The sequence below is a fragment of the Rhamphochromis sp. 'chilingali' genome (assembly GCF_963969265.1).
Source record: "Rhamphochromis sp. 'chilingali' genome assembly, chromosome: 4".
Classification (NCBI taxonomy): domain Eukaryota; kingdom Metazoa; phylum Chordata; class Actinopteri; order Cichliformes; family Cichlidae; genus Rhamphochromis; species Rhamphochromis sp. 'chilingali'.
The window spans coordinates 7,555,946-7,568,436 of NC_137948.1; the positions used below are offsets into that span (position 1 = coordinate 7,555,946).

Here is a 12,491-nt window from a genome sequence, read left to right on the forward strand (position 1 = left end):
TTCACTACACTCTTTGATACGTATTTTATTGCTTCAGTCATGACATCTGCTAGGACTTACCAGATAGATTTACAGCGAACAAGGTTTATTTCCCAAAGTGTTCACTATAAATTCTCTGTTTGCTTACTGGAACAAAAACTTCTAATGCAAGATATTAAAGTGGAATTCCCTACATGCAATACTGTCGATAAACTAATCATACAAAACTCCTTGGTCTGAATCTCTACAAATCAAGTGCTACTTTCTATTTTCAGCATACATGCAGTACTACGGTGTGTGTGGGAAAGTATATAGAAAAGAATATATTAAGGGAGCCTTGGTGAATCATTATTCTTTGATAGCTGCCACAGTTATCCACCCAGAGGGCTTCAGAAGTTTCAGATACTGGAGCGTTCAGGGTGGTATTATGGGGGTTTTGTGTGTGGATTCATGTATGTGTGTCTGTGTGTGTGACAGAGAGAGAGAGAAAGAGAGAGATTAATTTCAAAAGAGGTCACATGGTGACAGGGATACAGGCTAGGTGAGTCGGATGTAAAGGTATTTGTTACAATGTAACTTTAACATTTCTTGCATGGGTGTCTAGAGGGGTGTGGAGGAGAACACACACACACACACACACACACACACACACACACACACACACACACACACACACACACACACACACACACACATATGTATATAAACACTTTGTTATACATGTGCGTAATGCAGTGAGCAGAGAGAGAAAAATAAGGAAGAGTGAAGGAGTCTGACTGAGTCATACCTTAAACTCTCCATCCAGAACATTTTTGTGGCAACTTTAGTGGTAGGAGAGCAGAAGGAGTGTGTATGTTTGTGTTCATATGTGTGTGTGTAAATGCGTACACATATCAAGGTATACACCATCCACGAAGGCAGACAGTGAGTCGCACTGAGTCAGATCTCTGTCTCTCTATTAGAATATTTTTGTGACAGCTTCTGTAGAAAAGAGACAGCGAGCTAGAGATGAAATGACAGTCTTGGTTTTACTTATTGCAAGCTCCTGTCCTGTTAGTTGTGTGCGTGACTGTCTTTGTGGGTGTGTGTGGGTTTGTGTGTAGTTGGCTGTTTTTGCATGTCTTCTTGTGTTGCTTTTACATTTTCTTAAGAGGTACTTTAGTTAGACAAAAATGTTTGACAGTCAAAGGGTCACTTCATCCTTCAATATACATACTCAAGTTCATATGCAGCTGAACAATGAGCGAATACTTTTGGCAATAAAGAGTATATTTACACACGCATCAACCACATTCAAGGCTACTCAGATCTTCTGATATGTACATATTTTAATCTTTTGTAATCTTCATATCTTACTTTTCTGCTCTACATATTTAAACTCATCATTGGTGCACTGGTGTTTTGGTAGGTGGTATACCCAAACCCTGACAGCTAATTATAGTGAATTGAAGTAAATAAATATATTGCTTTTTGAGGGTGTGTATTGTTATTTATGTGCAGGAATACCTTGACTTTACTTTTATACAGTGCTGTAACTTACAAAATCTAAAGAAATCCTCTACCATTTCTCACCACCCACTCATTTGCTGGTGTAATGTTCCTAACACTAAATCAGTTGCATTATCTCCTTCTGGAGATTCAGCTCCCATCTGCTTGTGGCAATCATCTGTATAAGTACTGGCAGATGTTTATTTTTCTCATTGACAAATTTCATCCTGCACTTCTCCCAAAACTCATGGCTGTTTCTTGTGTTGCCTAAGAGGAAGACTGTCTGCTGTCTCACACTGCAAGATGTCCAGTGATACATAGCCTACTGTATCAGTGACTTTTTAAGTAAGTATACATTAGCCTTCACTGTATACACTGTATATATCCATGCATATACCACTGCACCTACCTCTATATAAGACCAGTCACCCAATCAGCTTGACTGACATATTGTTGAGATTTTTGCAGTCCCTTTGCTCTTCTGCAGTTTTTTGGGACTTACTGTTACCCGGGATAGTTTATTCTGCATAGACTCACAGCATTTGTGAGTATTATTCCAAAATAAAAATATAGATCAAACTAATAAACATTTCAGCCTTGCTGGTTGTTTTGCTAAAAATATAAAGTACTTCTCTAGTAAAGCCACTTCAATAGGTTTTTCAGTGGGAAACATCAGAGTGTTTACTGTGTAGTAATTAAGAGGCTTGAGTTAGATTTCTTTCATGTCACATGAGAAACTTATTTAAGACTTGAAGATTGTGTCCAAGTAGCAACCAAAAAAGTTGTTGGTCTAAAAAACCTAATATGGCCAACATGGGACTTAACGAACATGCCTGAAAGAAACAAATGTGTAAACAGTGCAAAGTATTTACAAGTCAGTAACATGAGCATATTATTTCGCCATCAGTTACTCAAAATATTTTACAATTACTGAAAGAGTATATTTGTAAATGTAAAATAACATCTCACATAATCCAACTGATATAATCAACTACCCTCTCCATGTTCTTAATAAGACTGAGAAAAACAAAGAAACAGGTGCTCAGAGGTGTTGGTCTGCAGGGGGAATCCAGCAATACAGAAAGTTTCAGATCAGGATTTCAGATTATCTCATGACTCTAGCAAACATACTAAAACCACGAGAACAGATGTAACCAGGTGCTGACAGAAAGCCATATAAATAATAAAACATATATCGTTAGCTTCATAGCATAATTGCCTAAGTCATTTGACTAAGTCAATGACTTAGGCACTTATGCTATGAAGCTAACGATATAGTGATCTTTAAAACATACACTAATGTACAAAATAGATCAAGTTAGTTAATCAAATGAGTCACTTCTCAACAAGGAAAAAAATAAAGTGCACATTGTATAGCCTACAAAATCTGAAGATTTCCTCCACCGTGATGTAGAGTTATAACACAATCATTCATTTGAACTCATGTTTCAGGAAATCTAATGAATTTTAGTTTCATATCACACAATAACAAAGATAAGCACTTTATCTAGTTACTTAATTTGGAAGCAGCAGTTTTTAATCTCTACAACTGTTTCATTGGTTTGCAATTGTCCGTTACGAAACAGCAGTATAATATAATTTTGCTAACACCAATAGACAGTGTTTTTGTACATCTCCCTCCCACTGCTCTGTCTGAAGTGTGCCTGTGAGAGTTATGCAGTTTAACATCGAACGTTAAATCTTGTGATTTCCTGCCTCCGCTAGCCATCAAAGGAACACCTCTCTGCTACCATGGACCACATCTCTGTCTTTTTTTCCCTTTTCCTCCTCCAGTATCCCACAAGCAAACTCTTTTCTCAAAGAGGGAATGTCAGCAACGCCCTCATAAGTGCAGCTAAAAAAAAGTTGAACGATTTCCACACACACGTCAGTGCCAATTTTAAAACATGTGTTGTGAAGCTTCAGAAATAGAAATGTAATGTTTTTTTTTATTTCATCTGCATCAAGATCTCAGAGATCTCATGTATTTGTGTGAATCCATGTTTATGTAAACAACAGGCATGTGTGTTTGTGTGCATTATAGACACAAGAAACTGAACTGAACTGAAGAATAGTTCAGTATTTCTATCTCCAACTTATTACCACATTACTGTAATATTTGCAAGATTAAATCAACTGTTGAAAATGAACTTAAAACTGAAACTGAGCTGTTTTATGCTCAGTACCAGCCCAACTATCAGTGTGAGCAATCACTCTCAAAGCGGTAAGGCCTCAGATAACATGATTTAGTGCTACAATTGGTGAAGATGTTTTATTACAATGGTAAATTTAGAGCATTTTACATAATTTTCAACACTTTCATCGTCTCTCTCATACAGTTTACCGAGTATGCTTCTTCTGCCCTCTGCATACTATTCCTAAAATAAAATCTTTCACATATATCATAAATCCTTGGCAGCGTTTGCAGCATAAAAAACTAATTATGTATATGAATATTGCACCAGCCACATTGAACCTAGCTCAGGGTTTCTTTGCTTCATACATTCCCACAACCAGGCTTTTCAGTAAGTCGTGCCATGATTTAATGTGCCAGCACTGTACAGAAAGGAAAAAATTTCTAGAGGGACTTGGATGTAAATTTGTATTACACATCATAATATTTCCTATTAGGATTGAGCTCCATTCCCTTTTGCAAATCCCTCTGAAAGATAGAGCATGAATCACCCCACACAATGTAATTCCAACTCTGCTTGACATCCCAATTTCATTTGACCTCCATTACTAAGAGCTTCCTGTTGTAGAAGGCACTTCATAGTAGTGTGTTAAGCTGCTCCATTAATGTTTTTCATTTCTCTTTCTTCTGCCTTTAAGCATTGAGCTAAACTGTTATGAATTAAATCTAAATCAAATTTTATGCAAATAGGGAAATCAAATGGCACCGAACCTGAAAATATTGCCAGCTACAAAGCATGGGTTATTGATACTTTGCGGCTAGATGACTCAATACACTGCATCAGAGTCCACAAAGAGTGACTGACTTATGCATGACACCTTACAAAAAAATCAGTAACTGAGGATTTGTGCATGTTCTGTATATCAAATCATATCATATCTGCCTATTATGTTGTTGTGTTGCTATGACCTGATCACAAACCGGATTGTGACCATTTTCATCATGCTAAAAGCGTTTTTCTTTCTTTGATAAACAGATTATGAGGCTCCTGCGACAAATTCTTGATTTCTGATAATGCTTCTGATAAAGCTGGCATTTTCCCAGAACCACCACTACGTGCATGAAATTTGCAAACCTAGACTGAAAATGAAACATAAATCTCGAGTTTGATTTCCTGTGCTGCCAACTGTTCCTTGTGACCAGAGGGGCGGTTTGTTAGTGTGCTTCACACTAACAAAACCCAAACAACTACACTGGATCTGTCATGAATCGATGTGTGCAGGCAGGAGAGGAGGACCCAAACGCAGACTTCACAGAGGCAAAATGTGAACTCAAAAACACTGCTTTATTGCAGGCTCAGAAGTAATACAAAACAATATCAAAACTAAACTGGGAGAATTCTAAGTATACGGGGAGACACTGGGAAACACACAGCATGAGGGTACGATGCAACGATGAGTAGGAGCAGACACGGACACTAAATACACACACTCGGCAACAAGGAAGTGGTGCACAGGAGGGAGACACACCTGAATCTAATTGGCCTAAACGAGACAAGGGAAGCGAGACATAATACACTAACCTGAGACACGGACCTTCAAAGTAAAATAGGAAACACACAGACAGAACTTACAGACAGACTAAGACACACGATACAGATATTGTACATCAAAAACATAAAGATAGGGATGACTAGACAGGAAAGGCGGGACCAGGGCACGTACAGAGACACCCACCAGACACTAAACAGAGGGAGCACTGAGCACAGGAACCAAAACCTAAGAGCTAGAAATACAAAACAGAAATCAAACCTTAATATATCCAAAACACTGGGTCACTGACGACCGTGACAGGATCAATGTGCCAACTCAAATTTCCTTTAATCCCAATGTTTTACCTTTATTTTTCATGCACAACATCATATATTTAATGTTACTAACATCCAGAGAAACCACACAAGCACAGGCTTGAAGTGTTACCTGCGGCATAATTATGTGATAAAATAAAGTCACATAATTTAGATGAAATAGCTGCTCAGTAGAAGTGTTTACAGATATGTAAGATTTCCAAAGGAAGTAAATTGACTGTGACTATAAAAACCATAAAAAGATACCAAAATTAAATTTGCCCACCACCTTCATCAACACTGTCTTCTTAAAAGATATACATTTTGAACCAGTGGCAAGTCATGTGCCTAGCCTATAGGCTGAGAAGTTGTCAGATTGGGTTAGATTTTTAAAACTGGCACACTGCTGCATTCCTTAAAGTGCAGTCTCTTTATTTTCTTTCTGAAAATGTGCAGTTACGTGTGCAGATTTGTGATCTCACCATGGCCACGATGTGTCACAGTTCATTAAAAACCAGAATTTTTAACCACCTACCCTGCAGGCCAGATTTGGCTCCATGTGACCGTTTACTCTTCCCCCAAATGAAAGTCAAGCGGAAGGGGCCTTTTTTTGACATACTATAGAGTGAGCTTCATACAAATGTGTAACTGCAAGTTGTCAGAAGTGGAAGTGGTGCAGCACTGCCCACGGAAGGGGATGGTGAGGAAATTACTTCAATATGTGAAGTCATTGAAATATCAGCCCTACTGCACATCTGTTTTTACAGTGGAAAACGATGGATCTCATGTGTGGAGTACAATGCAGATCAAGCTTACCTATGATTTTTCTCTGAACCAATCATCCACTTTTGGAAATGAAGACGCATTATAATCCTTACATAGCATTATGTTTTCTTTTACATGCAAAAAGAAGAAATAAATATGATCACGTTAATCAATAGCAGTAAAACTTTATATCACCACGTTTCCATCATCACCAGCTGCCCTGCCCCTGTCTCTCATTTTGTCTCATTTATTTAAAAAAATTCAGTGAACTTTGCGTGAATACAACCGCAGGGAGCAGTTCAGGCTGTTGTCCTATCTCCTTTGGCCATTTATCGCCTTTGTGGTTCTATGAGTCATTTGATTGTTTGGATGCATGTGTTTGTATATTTTGCTTGTTTAATTAAAATGTCTGCTTGATTTCTTGATTGATTTAGATTATTATCAACAATACATAGTTTTTTTTAAATCTTTTTTTCTGTCAGAAAAGTTATTGAACTCCAGACATCCAGAGGCCCGCAGAACACAAGAGACCATGGAAGACCAACAGAGGGGCAGCCGCGCCACTGTCCCAGTAAGAGCTGAGGAGAGTCCCAGATGAGGGCTCGCCCAGCAGCCGCGGAGCAGAAGTCAGGGGGAGTTGCAGTGACGCGCCCGTGAGCTCCGCCGGCCCCCAGCTGTGCCTGAGTGACCGAGCCCCAGGCCGAGAGGCCGGGGGCACCCCACCTCCAAAGGGGCCCGAGCGAGCCCCAGGCCCCAGGCCCCGACAAGCGGCCGCCAAGGAGTGAGCCGGTGTGTACCCGGACGCCCACCCCCAGACACAAAGAACCACCAACACACCGACACCTGAGGGAGTCCGCCACCGGCAGGGGAAGTGGTGGTGGGTGGAGATAGGCCTCCAAACCTTGGAGGGCCTGAGGTGTCCCCAGAGAGGTGGCGTCTGATACCCAACCTGACATATAGACACAGACATACAGGCACACACAGACACAAACATCCATTCCCACCCTCATGCTCTCTTTGATCTCCTCCATACCCGCTTCACACCCTGGAGGACGGGGCTGTGGCCCCCCCACACTCCCTAGCAGATCATTACATGGAGAAACCTTTGGAATGCAAGCATGCTGATCCACACAGGTATGCACACATGGGTATTCACAGACGCGGACTAAAGCTTTCTTGGCTGCTGCCTCAAAGCACACTGTGCGCTGTCTATCTTGCGTGCTGCACAATATCGTTTATTATTTAGTAAATATTGATATCTATGACTAGCTAGTTTATTGTGATGGTGCTTTGTTTTCTCTATTATTATGTTACTCTTTGTTGTTTGCTGTCTCCTCTGTTTGTTTTTTTTGTTTGTTTTTTTTTTTTTCTCCATACAGGTGACCCAGGAGTTCTTTTTTTTTTTTTTCTCTCTCTTCCCCCCCCCTTCTCACCGTCTCTTCTCCCCTTTGGTTTTCTTTCTTTCTCTCCCCCTCTTTCTCTCATTCATTCCCCCTGTCCTATTTATTAAAAAAAAAAAAAAAAAAAAAAATGACAAAGGATGAACTGAAGCTCTGCCATCACATAATGTCGCATACTGCTGTTTCTGATGTCATTTAGAAAAAAAAAAAAAAAAAAAAAAAAAAAGTTATTGAACAAGTACTTAGTGACGAATAAGTTGACGTTTGTATTTTGTTACATAGTTTTGCTGGACAGTGTACAAAAAGATCAACTCTAGATCCAACTTGGTCACGATCCTTTAACAATAACAGCCTTGCACAACATAATACGAGCATCTGACTGACTGTAGGCAAATCTAAACACTAAGGATGATGTCTTTAACATAGATATGCAAACAATATACCGGCCAAATAATCTTTAATTTTTCTGTAGCACTTAGTTAATCTCTATAAACATTTGTTCAATCTTTTTGTGCCACTCACTATGTACAGTATGTTCCAGACAAGCCTTTGCATGCCCAGAGCTCTGTCCCTAGCTGCTGGCCTCACTGAGGCTTCTGCAACCTCTGAACTACGGTCATGTGTTTCATGCTCTGATGGCACCAGAAGAGACTCGAGTAAGTCAAACTGCACTAGGATCTCTTGTAAGGCTGCATGTTAGTGTGAGTGTGCTGCAAGTTCCCTCATGCATTATGCTTATATAGAAATGTTGTGCTTTACACATTCCTGTACAGCAATGCAGAAAATCAGTGAAATTGGTGAAGTACAGTTTAGGGTAGAGCTTGTTGTGCCTGCTTTCTAGTTAAAAGACTTAAAATATGTCACAAACAAAATGTGGTGCATGGAAAATATTATATCTTATTGTGATTGTTGAACATGTCAATGCAAAATCATGTTCATTAATCAGCATTGTTAACAGCATCGATTCTTTTGAGGTTTTCTCCCATTCAGCTACAAAGGCTCTAGTAATATTAGAAGGATGGGCAGTCATACCATAGATATTCCACAAATATAACAAACACTTGACTAGTAAGAAACTTGGGGTTTGATAACATACATTATTTAATCTTGGGTCCTGCCTCTTAGTGGACTGTGGCTGTTTGCGCTTATATTATACTTAGGTGAAAATATTAGAAAATAACTGAAATAAGCAGGAGAACTTTCAAATATTTTCATGTTTACCACAACTTCCTTAAATATTCCAGGCAGAATGCCAGTCCAAGCATTTCACAAGGTGACACATGTCAAAAACAATAATAGTACTATTAGATTCACATTCTTTACATTCTCACAAGTGGGCCAAGCAGCTAAAGTAGAGTCAGGCAGTAAATGAGGCTCTGCGCACCCAGATTGAGGTTTCAAAGATTAAAATGCAGGATACAGAAAAATATATTGCCTGTCATGGTGAGTTCACCTAGATCTCTATAGGTAGTGCAAATGACCAGTGGTCTACAAAAAGAGCTAGCTGCAGACTAGAGCTGAATAATTAGTTTGAAAAGGAGAAAGATACCCAGTAGGAACAAACAGAGAAAGATTGTCACACTGAAAGGGAGAAAGACGACCAGGAGATAATCCAAAGCCTGAAGGATGATGGCACTGTCAATAACAATAATATTAATAATAATAACTCAGATTTATATAGTGCTTTTCAAGGAACCCAAGGTCACTTTACAAACACACACACACACACACACACACACACACACACACACACACACACACACACACACACACACACACACACACACAAAGACAAACAAAAAAAAAAAACCCCACAGTCAAAGGCCAAAGGCTTCAGTGAATACATGACAGTGTATCTGTTTTTGAAAAATGCCCAGAGACAGGGCAGAGTGGATCTCAGAGGGAAGCATGTTGTACAGAGTGGGGGGAACAGTGCTGAAGGGTCTGTCCTTGAAAGACTTTGGTCTGATGTGGGGGATGGAGACTAAGCCTTTAGTTGAGGAATGTTGAGGAATGAGGAGCAGGGAAGGAGAAGGTCCAATAGGTGAGGTGGAGAAAGAGCATGAAAGGGTTTGTAGAATCCTTTCTAATTATAATTTAATTTACAAAAAACCCCAATAAACATAAAGACAATACAAAAATACTCATATCATGATTGAATAATCATCACTAAACAATAAAGCATTTTTTTAAAAAAATATACGTTTTATCTTTTAGTTTTAAGTTAAAAGACAATTACAAACAACATGCAATGGTTAGTGTAGACTGCAGAATTTTCTGAGGTGAACCATCCAAATGTGTTTGACATATGAAGCAGGTTTTTCATAATTTAGAATATGACACTTATTATCACAATTATTTTGCAATGTATTTATTTAAAGGTCATAGCTACGTGAAATGTATGCACTAAGTAGTACTCTCCAGTTCTTCCCAGCTGAGAGCAAAAGGCAGGATATCACTTCTTGCTAACAGTCCCAAAGAGGTGTTTCACTTTATGTTGTAGAAGAAAAAACACAGCTGTGAAAATGTCTGCAAATGAATGTGTTCTGTAAGGAACATTAAGTATAGAATTACTGACTCATTGCAATATTCAAACAATGACTGCTATGTGCAGCTGGGAGATTGACCCTCTGATAATCATGATTATATGGCAATGTCATGTGTAATTATGCATTTTACCCTAACACTAAAATTATGTCTGAATAGCACAAAACAACATGCTCTTCCATACGACATAACAACGGGCTTGATTATACCTCTGGTGGCTTTTTGTTAGAGTAATGACACACATATGCAACAGTGTAAGTCAGTGTATATTTTAAAAATGGTTTAATTAAGTCATAGATTTTTTTTTAGCATCATCGCAAACCTTTTCTGTTAAATGCAACCCCTTTTATTTGAAGAAATACTCGTTTTATTTTGAAATTCAGACAGTCTGACAAAGAATGGCAAAGCTCCTTTGCAAAAACAATATTTGCTTCTTTCAGCAAAGGCTGTCTGTTTCAGGTACATTAAAATATAATATAATATGATGTGAAAAAGAAGGATAAATTAAATTCAACATATTAAATTAAATTAAGCTTATATTGCTGTACAATTCATATATAAATATATATATATATAGAGAGAGAGATAAAAATGGAGCTGTGCAGTAAAGCCAGAGCAATTAAATCTTGATTTTTATGAATAATATACCATTCATCTCACAATGTGCAAAACCAAAATTCAGATTAATATATCATTAGCCATAGGTCAAAGCCATCAAAACTTCTGTGATACATGTTTCTTTCATCACGTTTGTGTTTCATAATAATCAAAAGTGACAAGAAAAAAGAAGATTAAATTAGTCGCCATGGAATTGGATGATAGAATCCTCTCATGAATTAATAGATGTAATGCTATTTCAGGAGCAACTAATCAAATACCATTTAATCCAATATTTACCAGGCCAACCAATTACCTCGTGGAACATTTATAAACGTATGGTTTCTAATTACAAATAGAAGAACAGCCTGCCCTTATCTGTAAAAGCACTGCCAAGCATGCCAGTAGTCTCAACTGTAATTGGAAATGGCACAAAAAAGCAGCAAGCATGATGACTCTGACAGTGGAATTCTTGATGAATCAGACTGGGTAACGGGTATGACAGTTATCAGTCAGCTGAGAGGAGGAATCTTGCAGGGTTAAGTTCAGTTTTTGTATCATCTCTGCTGGAAGTACAAAGTTCCAAGCATCTGCTGAATGTCCGAGTTCCAGTCCTAAAGGAATATTCAGTGTGCCGAGTTTTGAGCTGAGCCAGACTGTTACAGAAATCTATTACAATACAAAAAACAATCAATTACATATTTTGGCAAAATAAGGATGAGGCATGAATCTGAGTTTCTGACTTCTTTATCACATTTATTTTTTGCCAGAGGCAGAAATTTTATGAAAGCAGTATACAAAATTTCCCAAAAGGAAAAGATAGGTCAAAATTAAGCTGTGTGAATTTCGTTGCCCCTATGGACTATAAAAGTTGGACGTCACGATTGTAAGATCACTCACTGGTTAGAAAAGCCCAGTTCCGATGAGCCAATTTTAGCGATATAGATGTTAGCATGTATGTTTTGAGAGCTAAATGGATCTGAGTAATAAGGTAGACTGGTCTTGCTTTTTAGGAGGGTGCAAATGCTAGAATTTTACCCACAAAGCTCGGTCTCTGAGGCTGTTAACAAATTTAGCTACACAGGAAATCATTATGTGTCCAATATTTGTATTAAAGATACTTTAAAAGTACAAATGAATAAACATGGTCAAGAGGTAAAAAAGGAGTTATAGAAAAATCTGTTTTACCATGAAAGATGAGCTTATGTGTCGAGAACATTTTAGACTTCACTGTTTCTTTATTTCTATTTGCTGCAAAGGGAAAAAACACAAAAAACCAGCAAAACCAGCATACCAGATAGTGCTTAGGACTTAAACTGTCTTTTGATTTGTCGGAAGAGAACTGAGAGTCCATTAGTTACTTGTTTGAGATTGGTCTATGCACAGGGTGACTGAGGACCCTGACGGGCTAGCAGTTATGAGAAAAAGCCAAAAAGAGGCTGGATGAACAGGCCCATAGTTCCCAGGACGCACACGGTCACAAATACCCAAAGGAAGATTCTATCAATCACCATGGCGACGTACTTCCAGTCATCCTCCACCTGTAAGTAAGGGAGGGGACAAAATAAGAGGTGTAAAAAGACAGTGTCAGTGGTTAGAAATGAGAGATAAACATGAACAGAGATCATTTAAAAGCAGGTGAAAAGGCATGCATGGTGAGAGAGACGCACGTGATTCAATATCTCAGTGTGTTTGAGGTTACAGGAGTCAATGAGGTGAAGTGTAACACAGAGAA

At 38.5% G+C, this 12,491-nt stretch overlaps 1 protein-coding gene across 1 annotated transcript in view; it reads right to left on the reverse strand.

Annotated features, from left to right (window-relative positions):
- Positions 1–12,020: 12,020 nt before the first annotated feature.
- LOC308395405 (neuronal acetylcholine receptor subunit alpha-3-like) overlaps positions 12,021–12,491 on the reverse strand; it is a gene marked incomplete at its 5' end in the record, with an annotated part of 33,888 nt that continues 33,417 nt past the window's right edge. Inside the window, one exon of the mRNA XM_080880248.1 lies at positions 12,021–12,297. Coding sequence (XP_080736374.1) covers positions 12,172–12,297 — 126 coding nt within the window. The 3' untranslated portion in view covers positions 12,021–12,171. The remainder of the gene's footprint in view (positions 12,298–12,491) is intronic.